At 36.4% G+C, this 24,829-nt stretch overlaps 1 protein-coding gene across 1 annotated transcript; it reads right to left on the bottom strand.

Moving 5' to 3' along the window:
* Window positions 1-12,184: 12,184 nt before the first annotated feature.
* On the bottom strand, window positions 12,185-20,203 carry LOC114532165 (elongator complex protein 4-like). The gene is made up of 9 exons (XM_028553742.1): window positions 20,086-20,203; window positions 18,301-18,336; window positions 17,658-17,779; window positions 17,051-17,310; window positions 15,329-15,416; window positions 14,015-14,185; window positions 13,569-13,677; window positions 13,074-13,180; window positions 12,185-12,680 (listed from the first exon to the last, which is right to left on the bottom strand). Exons 1-9 carry the CDS (start codon window positions 20,201-20,203, stop codon window positions 12,558-12,560), a joined length of 1,134 nt encoding a protein of 377 aa, XP_028409543.1. The 3' UTR covers window positions 12,185-12,557.
* Window positions 20,204-24,829: the final 4,626 nt, after the last annotated feature.

The raw sequence follows: 24,829 nt of genomic DNA, 5'->3' as shown, positions 1-24,829 counted from the left end.
CCTCGCACTTGCTTACGCTTATTCTTTAACGTGGTTTCATTCGACCTGTCTACCGTCAACGCTTCGCTTGATTCTCCCTCGGGAATTGCGCTTTCCAAATATACAATTCTGTATATTTGCTTGATTTGTTGCTTGATTTGCCTACTCGATCGGCACTAAACTCTTCTAAACCATCGGAACTTGGTAAAGACACATGCCAGGAAGACTAACTGCGACACGCAAGGAGATTTCCTTTTAATTTTAAGTATTTAATTCTGAAAATCAAAAATTTACAAAGATTACATGTGGCTCATCCCAATCATATTTTACAAGTACAATGGTTATACGGGATAATAAAGTTCACTTAAATCAACTATAAATTAACTAATAAAACAAATAATATATGAGAAGTTCACGGACTTATAAATTATAGCGTTGGTATACCTGATGGGTGAATCTCCCCACGCTCGAACCAATTTCCTTCAAATATTCAGTCTCTATATAGAGGCCCGTCTACCTCAGCCTAACTTTTTCCTTTTTTTCTCTCAGGTTACAAATAATGCGCGGTTACTATGGGCAACTATTAGTTAAATTTTACTAATTCCTGCCTTATTGTACTATAGTACGTGTCGGCTTCAACAAGGGAAGATTTCGAGTAGTTTATCTCATTAAAAAGAGTAATTTCGAATTATTTACTATATTAAGGTACCAAATTATAAACCCCTCTAAGCTTCCGGGTGCAGGATTGGTTTTTACATTCACAGAGTTAAAAAAATCTTTTAAGAAGATCTGATGTTGTGAATGCAAAGATAACTTGTACTCCGTGCCAGGTTTTAATCCTTCGATTTTCACTTTTTTTCCCTCCATAACCGATGGCGACAAGACCCCACAAAGTTTCTCGTCTTTGTAACATTGAACTTCTTCCTGAATATCATTCAGCTCTAGATCTACCAGTGAGTTATCCCACGTAAGCACCACACATTCATCGGAAACGCTCTCCACCTTCAAATTCTGAAATTTCGTTAATGGCATTAAGTTTGTCACTTTAAGCTCTCCTTTATAATAATACCGCACGAACGCACCGGGCCTTTCACTACAAAGGAAAAGTCAAATAATTATTATAACCATTATGAAACCGGAAAAGATTCGTGAACAAAAATTAAAATATCTGCTACCCTGGTTTACAAAGTAAAATATTTATATGCATGTATGACATGTCAAGACAAGGAATTCATATCTTTCACATAAGCATTGCTACCATGGATAAAAAAATACTCGACTCGTTGCCGAAACTAAATAAAATTTCATGCATATTTACATTTGCCAGATTTGAATCAATTTATAAACTTTTAGATTTTAGGACAAAATGTGAACTTTACAATTTAACAACTTAGCTAAAAAAACTATTTTGCAAATTGATTTCTTTCGAAGCTTTAAGTGCACAAATAAGCTACTTTCCAATACACAAATTGGTTTCAGGCTAAAACGTTCTACAGTACTAGTAACCGCTTTATCTAACTTTATACCGATAAAATTTTACACAATAATTTATGAAAAAAGAAAAAAATTGCGGTGCACTATTTGCTGCGGAGCGAGCGAGCGAGCGAGCGTAGCCGCATCCTGATTTGTGCAGTAGCAGAAAAAAAGCAATTTTTTAGGGTCGTAAGGCATTGTGGTTTTGCGCAGTTTTGTAATGCGCAGCCGCATCGTCTATAAAAAAATTCGTCTAACTTCACTACATGTGGTCTGGCTGAAAATTGTTTTGATATGGTGCGATAAATTTTCTTATCGTGCGACAAGTTTGTCCTATATTCTATCTGTTTACCATTTGCCATTATTTTCATGCTTTTCTACTGTAACTTATATCATTATTGGTTTACCGTAATTACTGTTCGCTCATCTAACCATGCTATATGGGATGGTACAGTCAGGATAATTTGCGCATTCCTGTGTCGTTTATAAGGTTGTGTTTCCTTCGATTTGTAAACTATAAAGGTCACCATTTAGTATTTTTAAAGATAATCCACGTTTATTGATATTTAGCCGTTTAATAACTGTAATCGCCAGGTAAAATTATCGATATTTGACCGTTTGGTAGCTGTATTTAGTCGCACTATTAGTAATAATTTGATATCCGCGCGATATATTCACTCCGAAATTTGAAGAATGTTTACGGCGATTCTTAAACTATTGGTCAAGGCTAAGGCAAATAAAATGCTAAACAGTATCAGGTCAAAATCACGTACTTTAATCTTGCGAAGTGTTAATCGTGATCGCTATTAGTGAATATAAAATGTGAAGAGTACAGGCGAAAACCAGTCAGTTCAAGTCTATTTTAGTGTCTAACTGAAATGACTGGATTATTAGAATAATGCATCCAACACAAGATGCATCAAATCGATTATTCATTCTGATTTACGACTTAAATGTTATTAATCATTAGCAAAGCTGACGCTGTGGTAAGAATTTTTAAATTTTAAATTATGCATATAGGATAGCTACCACTCAACTATCCATGCTTTGTGCAACGCTTTTTTACCCAATCCTCGCTAAACTATAGGTCGCCACATTCTTATGAAACTGGTTCGATACAATTTTACTTAAATCAGGTGCTCAACTCTTTAAGGGTTCAAACGAGGTAATTTCATCAATTATTCAACAGATATTGGGTTCTCCTTAATTCCCAACCTCGTACCAACTACCAAGACCCTGGGTACGAGGTTGCCTTTTTCTGTCCTTTTACCCCCAAATGACCCATTGGCTTGAATATGTGGAAAAGAAGCACGATGACCGAATTTTTCAACGCATTTTTTCATTAACTTGGGAAAAAACAAATGGCTATATATCAAAATAAAAAAAACCTGGAAAGTCAGATTTTTTGGAAAATAAAAAATGTAACTTTCCGCAATAAAAAATTATGACTTTACCAAAAAGATTTATTTTTTTGTATAATGAAAGTTTTTGGCAGTGCATTACCCCGTGTAAAATTTTAACATAGAACAGTACAAAAAGTATTCCGTGAAAATGGAAATTTCATAACGTGGATGGAGCAAACAACTGGTAACATTGCGGAATCTTTTCATCTCATATTCTAATTATTTTAATATTCTATATAATCTCACCAGTCTCTTTAGGTAATGGAATCAAACATACATACTTAGGATTCTGGCCAAGAGGTTCTTCTGTGATGACAAACTTGGCAGCTTTACACTTCCGATTATCTTCCCTTAGCGTCAGAAAACGCTCCAAAGACGCACGTACGAATGAGGCGAAAGGCATCATCACAGGCTGTTCAAATTCCTGCACTGGTTCTTTCTTCAAAAATCGTTCCATATTCTGAAGTTGGGTGTCTGTGTCCGGGAAAAGTTTGAAAGCAAGGCATACGACGTGGTAAATTTTAGGGTTTAAGAAGTAGCCTTCCAGTTCTCCACGGCCAACAAATGGGGTATTGAGTGATTCCATCAAACCTTTCATGGCCTTCATTTCCTCTTTCTTCACACTGAGCCATTTGGAAAGGCCGGAATGTGAAAATACAGAGCATTCCTGCTCCCTCAAGAAAGTATCGAAGTGATCATTATCGGCTGATCCACACAAAATTCCACGATGCAATTCTGAAACCTTTTGAATTAAAAAATGCTTGTACTGCTTCACCATTTCCATGAACAATCTAAGCTTTCTTTTTGCGCTCGGAAAACCATCCGCTTCAACAAGATCCTCACAAGAAGCAAGGATAAAGTGAATTTTCTCTCTTATGAAACATATCTTCGGAAATAATGAAGGACGAATCTCTTTCACAGAATCACCGCCCTTACCGGCGAGGCTCTGTAAAGGACATAGGTAAAGCAAAACTGGAATTCCAATGTTTCCACCGCTTGTCAAGGACGGTAGCTTCTTGTAAAGCTCTACTGCTTCTTTAACATTAGTCGGATTTGTATCAACAGGAAAATCGCTGTACAAATTGCACTTTATCCTTTCATCCCGACTATAATCATTGCCAGTATAACCAACATCACCCTTACCCGAAAACATTGCCTTTAACTTCTCTAACAGGAGCTCAGATTTCAACTTTTGCGAGCGTTCTTCTTTATCAAGCTCCTCAACGAAATTCATGATAATCTGTCCGCCATATTTTATGCCAACAATAACATGGGTTGCAATTTCTTCTTCTAAAATCTCGGGATGTGCAATTTTATCTTCTTTCAGGTGTTCCATTGTAAGATAACGAAGTTCTGTTGTTGTTTCGTACTTGAAAGAAGCTTGAGCTTGATGCCTTAGATACTTAGAATCTCGCAAATAACTAGCCGTACCTTGCAAGTCGACAGTTTCGCAAAACAGATTCAATTGGAGATGTGAATCGACTGTTATTGTCATTATTTTATCCGACGTCGTTTCAGAGACAAAGAATTCTTCTTTTGAGGAACGGCCAGGCACTGTAGCGACGTTAGATTGTAGGGCTTCTAGCGACCACAACGATTTCCCCATAATCAGCTGATTTGTACGGATATCGTAAAGCATGCCCAGATCTGCTAATCTTCCTAAGGCAGGAATTTCCTTTCTAAATAATGAAAACCACAGTAAGTAAAGAACAGTGATTTTGCGTTCGTACACGCAAGTGGATGTAAAGGCCCACACACATTCGCTAACGCGACGCGAATTTTTCATTTTCAGAAACGAATGAATTTTATTCCGAAAGAATCTTTTGCGAGATACGGGTACAAGACCAGTCATAATGTACCATCAATCGGCAATCACGGTCGGATATCAGTGCATATACTAATTGTAATCATGCACTCGTAGCGAGCCCCCACAGACTGCACGGGATGCGGCAACACGACACGTTTTTTAGGTTTCAGAAGCATGTAAATTAATTTGTCGAGGCAAAATTTGGAACTATGGACGTCAGAGCAGTCAAAATGTATTATTGTTACGTATCTACAAGAATATTACGATAGGTTAAAATTTATTTGCTTTTGAAAAATAAAAAACTTGGAAAGATCGCGCTGCGTTCCCAAATCGCGTCCGGCGGTCTGGGTCAGGGCCTTTAAGGCGGTTTCCGCAAGGCGGTATTTTTCGACCGAACGAGATTTTTCGTTCGATTTCCTTTTGAATTGTGAGAATTTGTTTGACCGTAACGGATGCCTTTCACCGGTCACAATTGACAAGAAATTCGAGCCAGTTTTCCACTAGCGTCATTTTTCGCGCCAGAACACTTTATTCTTGTGTATTTGCAAGGGCAATTTGTTCCAGATGGTTGTATTTGAAAGCTCTGAAACAAAATTAAAATATCGCTTCCGCGAAAATTATCGCTAGTGGAAAACCGGCTCTTTTTCCCTCATCACGCACTGAGCTGTATTATAATTCCTTGAGGACTTGCTCTTGAGAAAAGAGTGAAACATGGCATTTTTTTCGTGCAGAAGCCAGATCGTACGCATTATGCTATATATCCCTCTAAAATAGACCTTTTGGTAATTACGTCACAACATTATGGTTTTAAATATAGAGCCACCTTAAATGAGATGGATTTCAAGTTTTACTCTCACAAGCTACGTGAAAAGATACAAAACATCCTTCTATAACCCTTGCATGAAAAATAGTTTTTCATTTTGACTAATAAGTATGAAAATAAGCCGTAACGTGCTCGCGGTCTTGGCCCCTCAGCCTTGCTCTTGTGTTATATAGCTTAGTTCCACATTTATTGATCAAAATAAAAAAATCTTTCTCATACGTTTGTTGAAGAGGGATGTTTTGCATCTTCGCACCAGGCTTGTAAGAGTAAAGCTAGAAATCAATTTCGTTTATGGTGGTTCTAAATTTAAAACGTTGTGATGTTATAATGTTGTGACGTAATTACCGAGAAGGTCTATTGAGTATTGACGCTAAACGAAGTGCAAGAGATCGCCGACAGGTAAGGAACGCGGGCGCTTCACTTGTCTGCGATCTCGATCCTGATCTTCGTTTAGCGTTAATTAGAGTGACAGTATATAATAATGCGTGTACAATCATAGCTCGTAGTTGGACGCCCTGTGGCCAAATATGGCCAAATATGGTCATGGCAATGACCAGTGACAACCGCGATACAATGCTTCAGGCGCACTCTTTGGCCCGAATTTTTTTTTATTTTTCTTGTGATTTTTTCGTATTTTTTCCATCGAATCTTGCCATTTTCCACTATTTTTTTGACGTGAAGGAACAACCGCCTCTTTTCAGTTTGTGGATGCTGTTAGTCGCTAAAAGTGGGGAATCTCGACTCCGACTCGCATTTGTAAGATTTACATTAGTTTTTGAATATACTTTGGTCATAGGCAGCCCAGAAATGTTTTTGTTCTCGTGGCTCTAGCGCGTGTACGCGAGTCTAATCGGTTCACTGTTCGATCTATTATTATGATTTATGATATGGTTGGCAAGCTTTTTTACCAAAATATACTACAACGTTTGCTACCGCCTGAATGTCTCGCAAATTACAAATAAAAAAATATAAAAATTGCATCGGTTTAAACGTCAAAACTTTAAACCGAAGTTTTTACCTCAAAGTTCAATTTTAAGGATGCTAAAAAAGCAAATGTTTTTCCATATTTTGACAAAATTTTGTCAAAAATATGCTGGGGACACCCAGCCTACACAGTTGTCATCTTTTAGAATTGCAAATAAAAAGCTTATTGGCTCTTTTTCCAACTGAAAAAACGACGATGTGTTCAAATCAAGCAGAATATATGTACATTTATTGATTTGTACAGGAAATGTCATTCAGTTAGAAGACATTCACAAACTTTTTCACGTTTTCCCGTCGTACAGGGATTCTAACTGCTTATAATTTTCCGCTCCTACGACAATAGAAAAAAGATAAAACACTCGCACCATAATGAAAACGAGGTCTTCTTAACTCACTTTTTAAATACGCGTATTGATGATGAGGTATTCAGGCACACACTTAACCACACCGACACTGTTCCTTTTTCTAGCAAATGAGAGGAGTTTATTTTCATATTTGTTGTCAATATAAATGGTTCGGCTCCAGTTTCAAATATCGAAAGGGCGAATGCCTCTAGTACTCACTCACTTGCTAAGCAAGCGCTAACGCTTTTTTATTTAAAAGTGAGACATCTGGGTACAGAATAAAGATGATAATATAAAATCCGTTCTGCGCAAAACAATGTTTGTTTACGATGGTGTTATATATAGACGCTTTTATTTTTATGCGCGAGGTAAGAGATCTTTTACAATTAATTGTTAGCTAATGTTCATTAATGTTTCTTTTCTGGATTCTCTACTCTTCACTTCAGATCTTCGTCGTTTTTGAGTTCTTGTCTTGGTTGTCTGTCCTGTCATGTTGAGCTTCTTAACGTTTCACATGCTTTTTACTCCGCTAGTCCACTGAATGTTGAGGGGTTGTACACGCTCTTTTATAGTAACGGTTGAGAGAAACTTGCACACGTCATCAACCAGAGTGGGGTGATCCTTATCCAACCAATTAGCGTTGTAAGTTAGTAATGTGGGTTGGTCTTAGAAGCTCGTTCCAGCTCTCATATCTTGTTTATATAAGGCGTTGTCGCACTAGTCGAGTTGGTCTTCTGCTCAATCGATCAATACTTAAAAATGTTCACAACTTAAATATTTCATCATCAACAACTAGAAAAATTTACAAACAGTACCTCTGTGAACAATATCTTTCAACTTTAACTATTTTCACTTTTATTTATCGAATTGAACTTTTGATGACGTAATCTATTTTCACATGACGAATGTGCCGTTTTTAATTTTCTTATTTTCTTCTTGATCTCGCTCGACCGGCGGTGATGAACATGCTTATTTCATATCATATTTTTAAGAAAATATTATTATATTTTGAAGAAGATGTAAAGCTAAGCTTATAAATAAATCGACCGTTATTTAAAACTTTATACACTGTATTTGCAATTGTGGAACAAGCGAGAAAGTAGCGTGCATGTGTAGCGACGACAAATAGTCTCGCCATCTCGTGTCCTCATTCAACAAATAAATTCTTGAAGCATTCCTTTCAGCATAATATTGCTTTTTTCTAGCAGCCTTATCTTCGTCACTCACAATTCGAGCCTCTTCGCCTTGCGACATAAAATGAAATAATTCTGCCCCTGAACTGTCCGTTTGTAATACAACGCGCTAATATCGCATATCATTAACATTCCAAAAGTTGCTCCCCCACTGATGGAATGTGTTGATGCGCAGAATATATGCGCAGAACGGACTTTACATCATCTTTAACATAATTTTATAGCCGTGTCAGTCGTCATTTCTATGACCTCTTCGGACCATATCTTATTGGCGTCAGCACGAAAAATCCGCCATATTTCTTGCTTCACTTTCTGAGCCCAAAACATTAAGAGCAAGTCCTCCAGGAATTATTATATAGCTCAGTGTCATCGACCCGCAACCTCGCTGCGAGTGTTTGCTTGCATCTAATTAAAATAACTGTCAATCAGTGTACGAAATTACTCGCAGGCAGCTTGCGCATCAGTTTTTGCGAATTGCGATGATTGGGTGAGAGCCTTTAGCGTCTGGGATATACAGTACAGTGTTGTAATGGACGACTTGCGCTTTAGACTAACTTTTGATAGAAGTAACTAGAGGGAAATAAATCACCCCAGCTAGAAAGATCTTACTTAAATTAGTAAAACTGCCAAGTTTGGCCGCCAAATTTTGTAAAATTCGGAAAATATAGCCATGCGAAGTTGGCAAATTTTGTATACTTTTGTATTACGTGCGGAAATGTGTAACTAATTTAGTTACTAACTTCCGGTCGTAATACAAAAGTATACAAAAATCGACAACTTCGCATGGGTATATTTTCCGTATTCTACAACAATTCGCAGTCAAACTTGGCAGTTTTACTTATTTTAGTAAGCTCTTTCAAAAAATGTCCTTTTTATCGCCGAGGTAAGAAATTAGTCTAAAGCGCAAGTCGTCCATTGACATGCAATAATAGATTTCATTCTTACTGTTGTTCAAGGCTACTCATTTTGGCAGATCAAATTGATTCACGTCCGAGAAAAGAGTTATACAATCCAGCTGAAACAGAACAAAAAATCAATGAGTACTGTTTAATTCTCTGTGATCACAATAAGTAATCTGCATTGCCACTGGTTTAAATTATCCTAAATTTCAAAGCATTTGTTACCAACTTTAAAGTAATCTAACTTCGCGTTAATGAACATTTCAGTCAGCAAATTCTTTAAAACACATTAAACATAATTTCAAGCTGTATTAAAGAGTATTGATTTCCGAAAGAGAGGACTATAATGAGGCAGCGGCAAAAATTAATAATGATTGACCTGCGTCTGGCACATTATGAATTGAATTATTTGTTGAGAATATTTCACAGGCCTATCCAATATTTCGTTCATATTTTAATATCGCATTCGTATTGATTCTATCGATTCTCTTGTTTAGGAACATACATGCAGACATGAGAAGGCTTATGCAAAATTACCAGCAAGGCATTTTGACAATTCAACCGATGACCACAAAAATACTTTAAAGATTGTTAGAGATGGATTGGGAGAGTTTGGCTGGGGATGGAAATTTCAAAATTTGAATTTAGAGAAATTATATACAGGTGAAATTATATACGTGTCCAAAAACCCCCAAAACTATTGCAATCACCTGTTAAAATTTGACTTGTTCGCGAATTTATGCTTGTGGGGATTGACGCAGCTAATAAAATGCTGAATATAGGCCTATAAAAATTTAAAATTTTCTAGAGACATGTCGAAGGTCATCGTGCTTCAGTTGTAAATTTAGATATTATTATCCATATCTGTAAATTGTAATTATTGGTAATGAAAATCTTTTGTGGGTGCAAACAAACTTTACAGTCATCATGTATAGAAATGCTTATGGCGAACATATATACACTTGTGGGTCCCAATAGGTAGTAGCGCAGCCAGAACGATAATTGGAGGGGCCAATATTCATATATTCGAGATACGCAGGATTAATCTCTTTTCAAATCAATTGTCTTTACAGTCTGTTTACATGAATATATGAATATGGACCCCCCGATGATCAATGCTGGCTACGCCACTGCCAACAGGGCGCTAGCTTACGCATTCAAACTCTATTACATTGTTATGGGAGATTTAAATCTTTCGTTCTGGTATACCGATCTACTTTGTAGCACACATGCAAATATTGCTAGCTTAAATTCTGCATCCAATCCACAAAAAATAAACAAATAATGTGTCTGTATGTTTGGTGTCTGTATGCCTAAAAAAAGGGGAAATCCCTAAACAAAAGGGCAAATCCCTAAACAGTGTTTCTATATTTCAAGCTTCACTAAGGATAGCTAACATCATTCATTTAAAGACGTTGTCTAAAAGTTTGATTTGGAAATGAGTTGAAACGTGAACTAACATTATATTGCAACGGTTAAACTGATTTATACAATGTACAAAGTAGCACAGACATTATGAATTACAATTAAGTACGTCAACCTCGCGTTTTTGCGCTGACTGAGTTATACTCATATAGTATGATACTTGTTTGAGGGAAAGATTTGCGATGACTATGAGCCAGTTCAGAACTTAACAGCAAGTGTGTAATTACGGTTCAGTTTAGTAGAAAAATTAGGACGAAAGAAACCTTTGTAATTGTAACAATACAATTATATTATTTCACCTTATGATCTAGTAGCTGGTATATTCCAAAACAACTTCCTACCTTGTAAGCTAAAGGGTAAATTTTGATTACCAGATCCCGATTTGCAAATAATGACAGATCTTCAGTGCTTATACTTGAATATATATACGCTCGTGCAGGAAGCAAAAGATCAGTAACCTGTTCGACCTCTTTTCAGTTCAGGATTCACGAAGAAATATGAAGCGGTTTACAGTAGCGTAGCCAGCCTGTCGATTTGTCCCGCTATGCTAATATTTTGGTGTTCACTGACTGTGAAAACAATAAATTTCTAAAGACATGAATAATCATAATAACTCGAAATTTACATATGCATAGCGGGACAAAATCGTCAGGCTGGCTACGCCACTAGCTGTTTATTAACTGCATGCTAGGCAGTAAAAAGCGATGGTGTGAAACATAGAATCTGAAATCGTGGAGCATCTTGGGATCTTTGAGTTCATATTGCAGTGCCCGCGCAAAGTTTGGCACTGCATTGTATTCTGCGTGTGAGTTTGTTAGTTTGTTCGCATCAATACGTTTCCTTAATCGTCTAGTAAAAATTCCATGTACATGCTAGGAATTTATTCATAATTTATTATTAATCTCTTGCACATTTCCAGAACTCCCTTTTTCGAGGAATGTTTTGTTTTCAATTTTAATCTCGGACTGTCACGATTGCGTCGTATCTCCGGTTTTATGCACCGAATAAAGACAAAAATAGCACCTTTCGATTCAGCGTTTGAAATTATATTAGCAGGTGTCAAATGTATTACTAAACCGAACAGTATTCTAGCGATATATGGTCTTTAAAGACAGGCGAAATTGTACTGTTAACAAAACTCACTTTCATACAGTTTTGACTAGCCTGCGCACATCCTCGTCCCCAGGGCCTAGCTCCATAGCCTGCGCACAGACTGTGATATACAGGGTGTCCCACAAAAATGTCCCCCCTATTGAAATGAAGCTTTTGTTGGAATTTGAATGCATGATTAACGCAGTAGCGTGTAAATAGCATAGTTATTAGGTTGAGGCATTCAAATAAAGCGTCTTGCTTTGAATGCTTTCAATTGGGTTTATCATAATATTAAGGCAATCAGATTCTAACAAAGGCTTGATTTCAATAGAGGGGACTTTTTTTGGGACACCCTGTACAGGGTATATTGTTACTCATCTATGCTTATAAAACTATTTGAATACCAACAGAGTTGCCTGCGGAGGAGGCTATAACTATTACTATATTGAAATACAAGTTTGGAAAAATGCAGGCGGTATTTATAACGTATGAGAAAGTGATCGCAAAAAGTCGATCGCGCGACATTTTGCACTGAATGGAAATCCGCCTTTACATACAGACAGCTCAATGTCGGCTTCCAATTTCTTTATTTGTCCGTTGTTTTATATTGAATTTTCTAATGTTAATGGTGTTTTGATTTTCAAGTTTACATTTGTGAAGCCCATTTCTTGAAAAGAGACATTAGGGTATAAAAAGTGCAGGGGGCAATTATGTATTCGCCCCCTCCTACTCCTAAAGTGGGGGAGGACCTGTAGGTCCGCCACCGCTCTTTAGGATTGAAGCCCTTGCAGGATCGTGTTTGAACTGTTTTAGTTTTAATCACTCACTCGTTTATTCTACGTTAGAAAACATTGATGAATGTCTTAGAGAACATGAAATAATTATATAGCTGTGATGAACCAAGATTTCGTCACCTATTCAAATTCAAAGGAGTCTCTCCTCTACCATTTAAAGAACGTGTAGAACGAGCGGGGGTATAGTCGTTTGTGGCAGGACCACTGTGGGATAAAAATCACACGTTCCCTTGATATCATGTTCTTCTGCAAGGGTTGTATGCATCATGCAATGCATCCTTGCATCTTATCCTTGCATCCTCTGCAAGGGTTGTATGCATCACACGATCGCAATTTGTCTCTTAAAAATCCAACTTGCTGCCACCCAATGATGCTCCGCAACCATATGCCCCAGTATTCTTAGACAGTGGATCTTTCCGTCCATCACTTGAGATTTCACCAACGTCAGGCGGAAGATGTAACTTCTAAAAATAGAACAAAATCTTTGTTCGAAGCAAATCTTTCGGCCTGGGGCCGGTTGTATAAAAACGCAGTTAACTTTTAACTTTTAGCTATAGTTGGTGAAAGAACTGACCAATCAGAATTCTGAGTTAACTACGATTTAACTACGCAAAATGTAGTTAAGCGTTTTATATACCGGCCACAGGCTCTCACATCTCACCGACGGTTGGCGATGGCTATTGTCGGTGATCACTGATCCAGGCTTTACAGCAATAAATAGCTGTATCAACATGCGTCACATAGTTTCATGACTGAGTGTTAAATGTTTCAGAAATATCACAAACTATTCGGATACAATATAAATAACGCTTGACGGCCCCCAAAATTGTACCTATGGTACCATCATAAACAGCTACCTCGATGAGAAATTTTCTTCGCCGAAGTTTGAACGCCAGATCCAACGTCTCAGGCATAAAGCTTGTCAGAGAATTGAGTCTTGGAAGACGAACAATATGAAATAAACCTACACAATTATTTCGAGAGAATTAGTAAACAGTTAAGCTAGTTTTCCACTGGATCGAAAAATTCCGCCTAGTGGAAAACCGGCTTTACAGTAGGTTTGGCGCAGTTAATTTTCGAAAATGCTTATGAATATTCATCACTAGACTTTTTTTCACGGAAGTTAATCAATGTTACGGATAAAGCGGTAGTTATGATAGGAAAGTTGAGCATGCACCAGGTAAAAACAAAAAAGAACGTCATCACAATTTCCGATCTAAATAACAACTTCTATTCCCCTTTTCTCATCTTCTATTGCTTTCGCGGTAAATCAGTGTTAAGTATTTTTGCAAACGTCCAAAGAAACAATAATACCATGCAACTATTTTCTTAACCAACACAAAAGCATATACCGTGATAATCTTTATATATTGGATTCGTTTCTTTCTCTGATCCTGCAAATGACTCAAACTTTACTACGGTGTCACAGAGTCTCTCAACACGATTGATAAATGTCGAATCCTAAAAAAATAGTAAAATACGTGCATGGTATGATATTTTATCTCAGCTCCTTTAGATGTTTGGGGTCAAAAGGGTCTCAAAAGGATTAAAAAACTTAAAGAATTGGCCCACTATAGCACCACTTTGGGAAAAACAAATTTTTTGGGTTTTTTTACGAACTTTGCAAAAAAAATATTACAGCACATTTGGGGGAGAGATAAGCTTAAAATATATAAAAAATAAATCGACATTTCGTCGAAACTTCAAAAATTTTACGAATTTGGTTGTGAGAAAACCCACGACATATTGCCCACGACAATTTTCAGGATTTTTTTCAGAAAATGAGCCCTGATCTCACCTGGTGAATATAAGAAGGAATTGTGATCAAACAAACAGCAAAGGAAGATCTTAATATTCCTCTGAGATAATACAAGAACATCGTTAATGAATGATCGTCATCACTATGGTTACACCACAACGGTGATTCCAGGGATTGTATTGCAATTCGTAAAATAACTCGATCTTTGATCTACAAAATATTTAGCATTACAGCCATTATAGTTTCATGTTTTTTATCACGCCAGTGGAGTGGATGCTGATTTTCGTAGTATGAAGAAATCATGGTTAAAGAGGGTACCGATTTTTTCCATTTTGTTAAAATTATTGTTTGTGCTTCTTAAATCATGCTAAGTAGTTTCGTAGGGAGGACATCATTCGCTGCTTTGAAACCCCCCTCTCCCCTCCTTCAGTTACCAATCCAGTTATAATCCAGTCAAAATATACATTAGTCCAATGTTTAAACTATGGGCGCTTTGCTTTATACGGTAAAAAAGGGCCAGACCGGTCCTGTTGTATTTCAGTACAGACAAAATACTGGTATTTTAGAGTGTTTTAAGAACTCTGCATTCATGTATATCGTTATTTACATCTTCCTAGCACGGAAAATGCAGCTTCACCGCTGTATTCGTAACGAAATACTCTATTTCAATGCAAAATATGACCGGTCTGACCATTTTTGCCGCCTAAAGGAAAGCGCCGTATTGTCTCCTATGCATTTTTCTGTGATTTGCTTCTCATTTTGATTATTTGTAAATCAGTTTCTTATTAAAAATTAACGACTACATCAACGAGTTTCGCCAGAAAGCAAGGCAACATGCTGACGTGAGGCGCAAGTCACCGTCAAACAGCAAATTCTTTTCAGAGAATGTTCACATTTGTTTGAAGCCGGCGAGAGAGCGAGTTTGCTAAAATAGTATCGAATCGATACGGAAGAAACAGACTGTAGTGGATAGATTTTTGGTAAGCAATGCTTTTGTACCTGCTTTATCTAAAGCCAATGAAAATCATTCTTGCGAGGAGCTGCGACCCTACCCGGCTAAATTACATTCTAGCTTCTCATAAAATCATGTTTTTCATACATGAAACTACACCAATATATAGTTTTAAAATGGATTCATATCCATGCAACAACTCTGAAATTAACGGCTCTGCCATTCTGGTACGTGCATACGTTTTGATACGGTATACGTGTCGAGAAAGCAAAAGATATAGCTACGATGTGAATTCAGTAGAATAATGGAATAGAAATGAAAAATTATCCTAAGTGCACACTAGGGAACCTGTAATTATTAGCACCGAAGGGTAATAAATGATCGTAATATGAGAGTTTAACCTCTTTGTTGGTAGTAGAATGACCGTTTTCTTCGATTACTTTTCTTATTGAGTTTAACAAATTTCGATATTCCGGATTTAATGATGATCTGCAAGAAATGACGTTAATCGTTATGTCTGACAAGCATCGATTATTCATCACAAATGTAACAGGATAAATATACCACAAATATATGGACAGAATACAATAAAACAGTTGTTGTTAAAGTACATGTGACATTAGGAATTATAAAGATCAACGTAATGGTGACCTTAAGACTGACGTTAACGACAAACCGGTGAACGTGGGAACGGCAAACTTTAAACCACATTTGAAAGTGAACCTTACCGGTTTTCAAAAGCTTAGTTCACATTTACTGCTTAAAATTCCATGGTCAAGATTTCACGACTTTAAAAAACAGCTAATTATCAAATGAGGAATAGGAATCTTAGTTTGCCGTTTGCGGATAGCGGTTCACCATAAACGTGAATCTTAAGGCTATTTTCCACTTACGCGTTTTTCATACGCACGTACACGCACGTAAAAGTCTAAATCCTTATACATGTTACCTTTGAAAAAACTAAGTGAATAAATCGAAGGAACATAGTTTTCTGCATATTTTAGTATGCATTAGTTGACCTAGAAGTTAAATAATAAAAATTTATAAGCATTTAAAATTTTCCGTACGTGTACGTGCGTATAAAAAACGCGTAAGTGGAAAGCAGCCTTTAAGGCCCTGTTACACGGTGCAATTTTTCTTTCAACTTGCAATGCAATTCTACTTTTGAGAGATGTATCTTTGGGAACAACGAAACTTTTTTGTTTATGAACTTCTTGAACTTTTCTTCTGAAAGGCTTTTCACTAACTTACATCTCTTAGAAGTAGAATTGCATTGCAAGTTTCAAGAACACGTGTAACATGGCCCTATAGTGTCTAATATCTGTGATCTGTCGACCCGAACGCGACCATATTTTGCAAAAAAATAAACCACCGCGCGTTAAAATGTTCATGCACGTACATCCTCGCTTTTTGATATCTTGAAGGGCTTTTTGCCTATGTGCATACATATGAAAAATTTTCCATACAGCATGCAGCCTGCGTGACGGCTATCGTTGATATGTTTATACGACTTTATAAAACTGGAAATGTGCAAAAACTGTTATGCCTCGTTTATTGTTCATCCTCATTGGGAAAAGGTGCTTGATTCTTGGCGGGAGAGAATAGAGAATCATCCGTCATCTTATCAGGAATTTAGAGTGCTGAATATCAGACGAATCATGAATGCATTTTTTTAATAACCCTAGTATTCAAGTAGGATTTTTCTCTGAGTCTATTTTGTGGATGAGTTATTATTATTTCTGCTATTACATCCTTTCTTCTTTTTTGTTGGGGTTTTTCTTTACTAAAGTTTACTTTTCACTTTAATTTTAGGAGAATGTAAACGAGCTATTGATATGGCATTTGCAGTCGACACATTTGCTGTTTCACATTATCTTGGTAAGTACGATTGTAAACTCTTTCGTTATTTTAATATCAAAAGGGAATGTTTTCTAATTTTCCCAAAGAAGAAAAAGTCCAGGGGTGCTAATCACCATTTACCTTCGGGAATCTAAAATTTCGGTGGAAATTCCTTGTACCATTTGCTTTTCCAACCGGAATATCCGATATCCGATTCCCCACTTGAGGTAAATAGTAAGCGCCCAAGGTGTGCACCTCCCAACATTCCAATTAAAGGCTTGTACCTTGTTTGGCATTGCGAATCTCCATCTTGTCCTGACCAGGTGTCTCTTGACTTATATTCGTATTTAGAAACTTTATTTATTCTTGCAACATCCACAGTTTTTGTAAAGTCAAAGAAGTGGCCAAATTTCACAGCGGCTGGGCGAACTTTAGGCATGTTTTCATACCTCCAAGCAATTTTCATGGATTGATCGCCTTCCGGCGATTTATTCACGTCAGATGCCCCAGTCTCGTTAACGTCATCAACAGCACAGGGCAAATTCTAAGAAACACATAAACGATTATAGATACTATATTCAGTATTATATCGAATTATATCCCTCTACCATATTACATGTTTTGTAATAGTAAGATATTGAATCATGATTCAATCAAAAAAATACATAAGGAATAACAGGTCCATGGTTGTCAATCCATTTTAGCATTGCACTGCTGGATTTACTTCTTGAACACAATCATTGGCCTCAGACCTATTCATATTCACTGTTCTATGACTGTCCTAAATTTTAAGATGGATTGATGCCTTTGCATATATAAGTAAATTTTCATGGTTCAAGATTTATTCCAACAAGAAAATGTCTAATTTTAGGTTATTAAAAGCTATTGCACCTTCCATATCTCCTCGGGATCATGACCTGCAGTGGCTAGGAACAAGGAATGTCTTGATACAACACCTTCAGCAAGGAAACATTTGAGTAATGTCTTGGAATAACAAGCATAGTTGTCTTCCTCTAAAATACAGGCAAATAATTCAGCTTGGGACTCCCGGTTTAAAACATGAAATATCTTAATGATTTACATAGACCTGTGTAAAATCTCTCTACAAATGACTAAATTCGACGTCTATAGAGGTAACACAATATGACATATACGATATTAATGCTCTAGAGGCAATTTCAATCCCACTTTAAATCAGTGGCGTAGACAGCATGACGATTTTGCCCCCACTACTTTAGAAACAGTGGCGTAGCCAGCCTGACGATTTGTCCTCTTATGCTAATATTTTGGTGTTCATTGACTGTCAAAACAATGAAATGAATAATTATAATAACACGAAATTTACATAGCGGGGCAAAATCGTACGCTGGCTACGCCACTGTTTAGAAATTTATTGTTTTCACAGTCAATAATGAACACCAATAGGTGAGAAGTCATAGTCACTTGTAATATGCTTGGAGTTTCAACGTATGGGCTTTGAAAGAACACTTTCATTTGAATCAGCTGAAAATATATATTATAATTAATGACATACCAATTAACAACACTGTTCCAACAGCAAGACCACCACCTACAAGCAACACAGTCAATAAATAAATGAATCACTGTTGTAGAAATACAGTAGTACTTAGAGATTATATCAGTTCTATGAAATTGGGAACCTGTTCACTATTAGCTATATGTAACTATGAACATAATAAAATACTTTATCTTATGTAGATTTTAGGATTGGTACCGATGCAAAAATTGGCGCAGTATAAACCACTAGACTTGGTAGGGATGAAATTTGACCAGCTGTTAAACAATCTTTATCTTTCCTACATTTTTCATACCAAACTAAGAATAATGCATACAGGGCTATCCTCAGGATATTTCCCTGGGGGGAGGGGTGAAGGTAATCTAAACTGTCTGATTGACAGACTTGTACTGACTACACTCTGGATGAAACTTTGTCAAGTTTCTATTGCTCGGTCGATAGTAATTACGCAGAGAGTAAAAACAGGATGACATAGTGATATTTACCGTCTGCGAGTAATCAACAATATTCTTTATAGTATAGTCAAAAATATTAGTCTACCGACTAAAATAGCAATTTTACCGAATGAACCTCAGAATAAACTTTCTGGGGGGGGTGACACTACAACAACTTCTCCTCCCATAGCCCCAGGCCTGAATGCATAGTGTAAATGTGGCTTTAGTATTTTAATCTTAATATATATTGGCAAATCTATGGTGATATGGTCTTTTCGATGATACGTTCACTACCCAGGTTGCTTTTATTCAGCTATTAACTGGCAATATCTGGAAATAACCCTTATTTTGAAAGCATATGTATACAATTGTTAAGGAAAAACCTTTTCATCATTTTAGCATAAAAGGTGCATGTGTACATACTTCAATACTAATTAATACTAGATAGAATTATTGCAAACCTTTAGTTTCTGCCACAAATTTTGTTTAACAAATAAGCGGGGAATATATGTTTGCATGCCTACAGTACGTGTGCTATGTACAACTCCTTAATTGTATGTATTTCGAGAGTTATATAAAAACAATTATTCTTATGTCAATTAATGAATTCAGGGTAATCCTGGCAAAATATTGTGTACAAGTATTTTTGAAATATCCCTGGGTTGAATACATTTTTAGACACAGTACTTTAGGCTTTTCAATGCCAAGAGCATCCCATTGACATATGTTATTACTGAAACGGTTTAATCTAAAATCCAAAGTCACTGCAACATATAGGGTAATAATCTTAGCAAATGCCAGGGTATGGCTTAATAGCTGCAAGGGTACCTTTGAGGGAGCGAGGCAAATGATAGTGATTTTAAAAATTGTTGCCACATTGATATGATGCAATTTCAAAGAAAAATGCATATGTATAGTTGTAAGTTGCTGGTTGCAAAATTGTATTAAAAATATAACTGATTCAGCCTGTATTTTCATTTAACATTCCAGTAAATGATTTAAAACATAAATTGTTTAAATAAGAAATATGACTTAAATATAATGGTTCAAATAATTATAAATGTAATAGGACCAATAGGACCAATGGTGGTGCCTTGCTCAAACCTAATTTAACCAATCTTTCTCATAAAATAGACATTCTTTAATGAGCCCCCAGCCTTAACTTACATTAATTTAATTAGGAGGAAATTTGCTAATACATAAGCCCATATCCAAATTAGGGAGATATTTCATATAGCATTGTGAGATAATTAAGACAAATCAATTACACATATACTACATGATGATGCAACAAAGTATATAACATATTATATTAGTAAAATAGTTTATTTATAACATTTATATTTACCTAACAAACTATCCAGAGAAGGTACTCCTGTAGAAATCAATAATTGATTATTACGTAAAGATTTTTTTGCGATGCTGGAGTGACCACGATTACTTTTCTTCTTGAAACTCGATTCCATTTTCTACTCTGCCAATAATGGTAAATTCATCCTTGATAATTCACGAAGCATTAGAGAGAACACAGAAAAGACATTAAGACAAACCACAATCAGTGAGCTATATAGAGCTCACTAGTTATACACTGAGCTGTGTATATATACTGTGGCTAACCAGCCTCGTACCCAGCGCAATATAGAGATCTGTGACTAAGTGTGCGAGCGCGCGGGGGTGCTTGGGGAGGACGCGACAAGATAGCGAATAAAGGCGCCTGGGTACGAGGTTGGTGGTAGATAGATAGATAGACAGATAGATGTGTTTCTAATTAGGAGACTATACTGCTACTAGGAGTATAGAAAATTTCAATCACGTTCTTAGCTTATAAACTGCTACGTGGTTCTACGTGGTATGGTCAATTAATGGTACGGCACATTGCACTTACGTCATAACGCATAAAGCCATAAAGTTTATGACCTAAGCGTTATTTTTCTTCATAAATCTTTATAAGAATTACGCACTTATGCCAAGTTTCTTTTACGTATAGGGGTTTACGTCCAAGCCCCAAAGGTTCAGCCTGAAATTCGGTATAAATTCGAATAGGTATAGCCTGGATTTCAGGTTTGGAAATTTGTAGATAGAAGTTCAAACTTTGGAGTGGAAACACTGATGACATATGAGCATTCATATGAGTGATGTGTACTGAATTGATCCTGATGTTGAGAGAATCAAAATAGCTCAAGAGAAATATCAAGAGGTCGATAATCTTCAGTTTCATGTTGGTGATAGTGTGACTGGATTCCCAAACGATAATTCGCCATACTATGACGTTCATGTAACGATGAATGCATTTCACTGGTTTCCACACGAAGAGAAGAAGATTTACATACAGAAAGCCTACCAATCTTTGAAGTCTGGAGGAAAACTGGCTATTTTGTTTTCGGATAGGGTAGGCCCTGTTGGAGCGGACGAATCAGAGCTTCTCAACATCCATTTCTTGAGCAAGGATCAAGTTGAAAATCTGTTTCAGGAAATTGATCTTTTCAACAACGTTGTTGTTAAACAATTCATTCGAAAGGAATATTTTCAGTCCTACGAAACGTTCAAGCGTTGGATGAAAGCGTCGACTCATCATGATCTCGAGGAATTTGATCCAGCTTATGTGCACGGGGTTTGGGATGAAATGACTCTTTTTAACGACGATGGCAGCCTCATAGTCAATGTACCCGCTTTGTCTGTCACAGCAATTAAGCACTGATTAGATTTGAATATTTACTGTAGCTGAATTTATGAATGATGTTGCAAAATAGAAAGGGACACGCCAGTGAATTTGATTAAACTACAATCGAACACAGTAAGGAGTCACGAGGAAACATTTTATTTTTCAATTAAGTTACACATTAAAGTTGAAGTCCGTTCCATGCATATAGGTTCTGCTCATAACAAATGAAGGCCCCTCTGATGTGAAAATTCCCTAAATTTCGCATGTTTCTTATTTTTTCTTAACATAAACTCTCGTTCATATTAATTTAGAAGCGTAACGAACCTAAACAGTTTTGGATATTCAGAGAGCATATCGTATTAGTATGCTTCTTTCAATGCCATTAGGACTGTTCATTTTAAAAGTTGATTTTTTAACATTTTGTTTATGCTTTGTGATGCTCCCACACCGTTAGTTCAACTTTAATTTTTATTTTACCGGATGAATACGATGGTAGTGTTTCATCTATCTGGTTTATTCGCATAAACATGTACCAAGGATTCGGGAGCCTTAGCAGTGACCACGAGTACGAGATTCAAGGAGCCTTTCTTACGATGACGTTTTGGGGTACTTTCAATTTTCTGAAATGGGTTTAAGAACTATGATTTAACATGAAAAGCAAATTTTTGAGAATCAACAGACCATTTAAAGAATAAATTCAGCCTAAAATTAAAGACAGTCCCCGTTACAAGATCGTGGTTTTGAAAACTGTAAGTACCCCAAAAATGGCTGCATATTCGTCATCGTGAAAAAGGCTAATTCGTCATTTTCGCGCGTTGTTTGCTTACGTTATCAGCTAAAACTCGTAGTCACAGAGAAACTACACACAGGTAACAGTAACAGAGATGGCCATTGACATGCATATCTATATAAAGCCGGTTTTCCACTGGCGATATTTTTCGCGCGAATCGACCTTTTACTTTTGTTCCAGAGCTCTCAACTGCAACCACCTGGAACAAATTGCTCAAATTATAATACAAAGGAATAAAGTCGCTTCGCGCGAAAAATATCGCTAGTGGAAAACCGGCTTAAACATACGGCGCGGAAAATTTTGCCTCCTAATTTCTAATGCGCTCTGGCAAGCAGTTTTTGCACTTTTAGAAGAAAAAGATGCAATTTTATAAATCAGAGCCTAAATATCACAATTACTGATATATTATATTAATTGCGAATGTATACAGGCTATATCATTATTTTATGAATGCTGCATACTAGAAATACACCACACAAGCTAAAACACAAAATATGGCAACTGGTATACTAGTAAAATTATTGGGAATTACATGCATATAATATACGGATGTCACCTTCTTAAAATACCCCAAAAGCTATATAAAGGGATTTATCTCTATTATTTACAGATTGATTGCTCCATTCTAGGAGTATATCGGTATAAAATATCATTATAATATAGCTAGTGTCACGGCTGATCAGTATTTCTCAATTAATGCTCCGTTCACTAACTATACCGACCAAGAGTACATCAGAGCTGAAGAAATATTGCAACAAAACGCCATGTGAAGTATAATTATATATAAGGTCCTATAATATTCGTACGAGCATCCGAATATATATTGACACGAATTTTTCGCAGTTGGCAATCCAAGCCAGGGAAATTCTTATGCATTGAATTCAGCCTGCTAATCTATATACCTAGAGAAAAAATCAAATCAACTTTATTTACTCTTTGACCGAAGAATTACAGTATAGGTGTTGTATAGAAATTTTTCGAGCATTGAAGCTAAATGAACCGTTAGGTTTTCTGGTTAACTTCCATTGTTATTCTTATTAATTAAAATAATGTAGCTACTGTCAGACCGAATTGAAAAAAAATATTTCAGTTTCTCAATAGTTTATGTGACGAAGAATATAATAGTATAATACACATACATAATGATATAAATTTCAATAAATTTATTATTGAACAAATAAGTAAGATTTAGTTTGCTTAAAGGAAGAAAAACAATAGTAGATTTTTCATTATTTCTGGAAGATTCTTACATATATTATTTGCTCCAAAGGTATTTAGTATAATGGACTGTTACCAGTATTAGTTTTAACTTACGGTTTATACATGCATGTTTGAATTAGATGAATAGCCGGTAGTATAACTATGAACATCACTCGAGTATTGGACAAAATAATCGAAAATTTGCGGCAAAAGACCTAAAATTGTGCCAAGCATAAATAAATTTCAATACATGCAGGCGAAATACATTTTGAACCAATAAAATATCAGACAAATTTAATAATGGAGGGCACTTGCAGTATCTTTGCCCTAACTTAACAAAAAATATCAACCTAATTGCATGATTCTGTGGCGTAGCCAGCCTGACGATTTGGTCATGCTATGTAAATTTTGTTTTATTATCATTATTCATTTTTTTAGAAATTCATTGTTTTCACAGTTGTCGCAGAATTCACTGGCTTCGTTCAGTAAATTGACCTGGAAACGCTGCATGGTTTTACTTTTATCTTCAATTTACAACAATTTCACATAACAATTCTCGTACAACGATCTAAACAATCTCAAAACGCTCTAAAACATTTTTCCTATAATTGCTAGCGAGCGCAGCAAGCCAGCACACTAATCCGGAGATTGGCCGCATACGCCTCGGAGTCTGGGCACGTATATTGAGGCGAAATCTCGATTTTTGTCATTCATTTTGGCGAAAACCATATATGGTATGCGTTCTATATATGGAAGTTGCCTGCGTCTGCGAACCCCTGCAAGGTTATTTCCGTCATATTGCCTGCAGGGCAAAAAAACTGGCTTCGAGCCGTGCCGGCCCGCGCGACCCGCCACTTACTCACTGTTGTCATACATAGATTAAACCCGACAATATTGTCGGAAAGAAGGAAAACTAAATATCTGAGCAAGTATTTGGGCTAAAGACCCCGGAATACCACCAAACGATAGGGCTTGAAAAGACGATTTAAATAGTATCAAACATGCTTGATATGCGAGAAAAGGTTGTATGTGGCAGAAAACTCAGAAAAATCTATCCGCACACGGTGAGCAGTTGGCTGAGCAAACAGGCACGAGTAACCCGTAGTTCAGCTGATAGCTCTCGTGTGCTCAGGCTTAAAATGCATGCGATTTATTTATTATTCAATATTACACATCAAAGCGGCCTAATCTATTAAAAATATTGCGCAAAATACAAACTAAAACGGTTGCAGTGAGTTAGTACAGTTAGTTCAAATTTTCAGGATTATTTTGATATCTTTAGCGTCAAAATCGAGCCTTTAGAGGATTTTTGCCGACTTTTTTATATAAACATTCATGATGATATGAGTTATCACATCACCGGCAATACTATTTCACAATAATACAAATATCGAGAAAAAAATCGGGCAAAAAAAGCCGAAAAACTGCCCCCTTGGTCCA

Source organism: Dendronephthya gigantea, unplaced genomic scaffold (genome assembly GCF_004324835.1).
Source record: "Dendronephthya gigantea isolate DGI-Jeju-01 unplaced genomic scaffold, DenGig_1.0 000078F, whole genome shotgun sequence".
NCBI classification, from domain to species: Eukaryota; Metazoa; Cnidaria; class Anthozoa; order Malacalcyonacea; family Nephtheidae; genus Dendronephthya; species Dendronephthya gigantea.
Note: the sequence above shows the minus strand (reverse complement) of the source record. Positions and strands in the feature narration are given on the sequence as shown.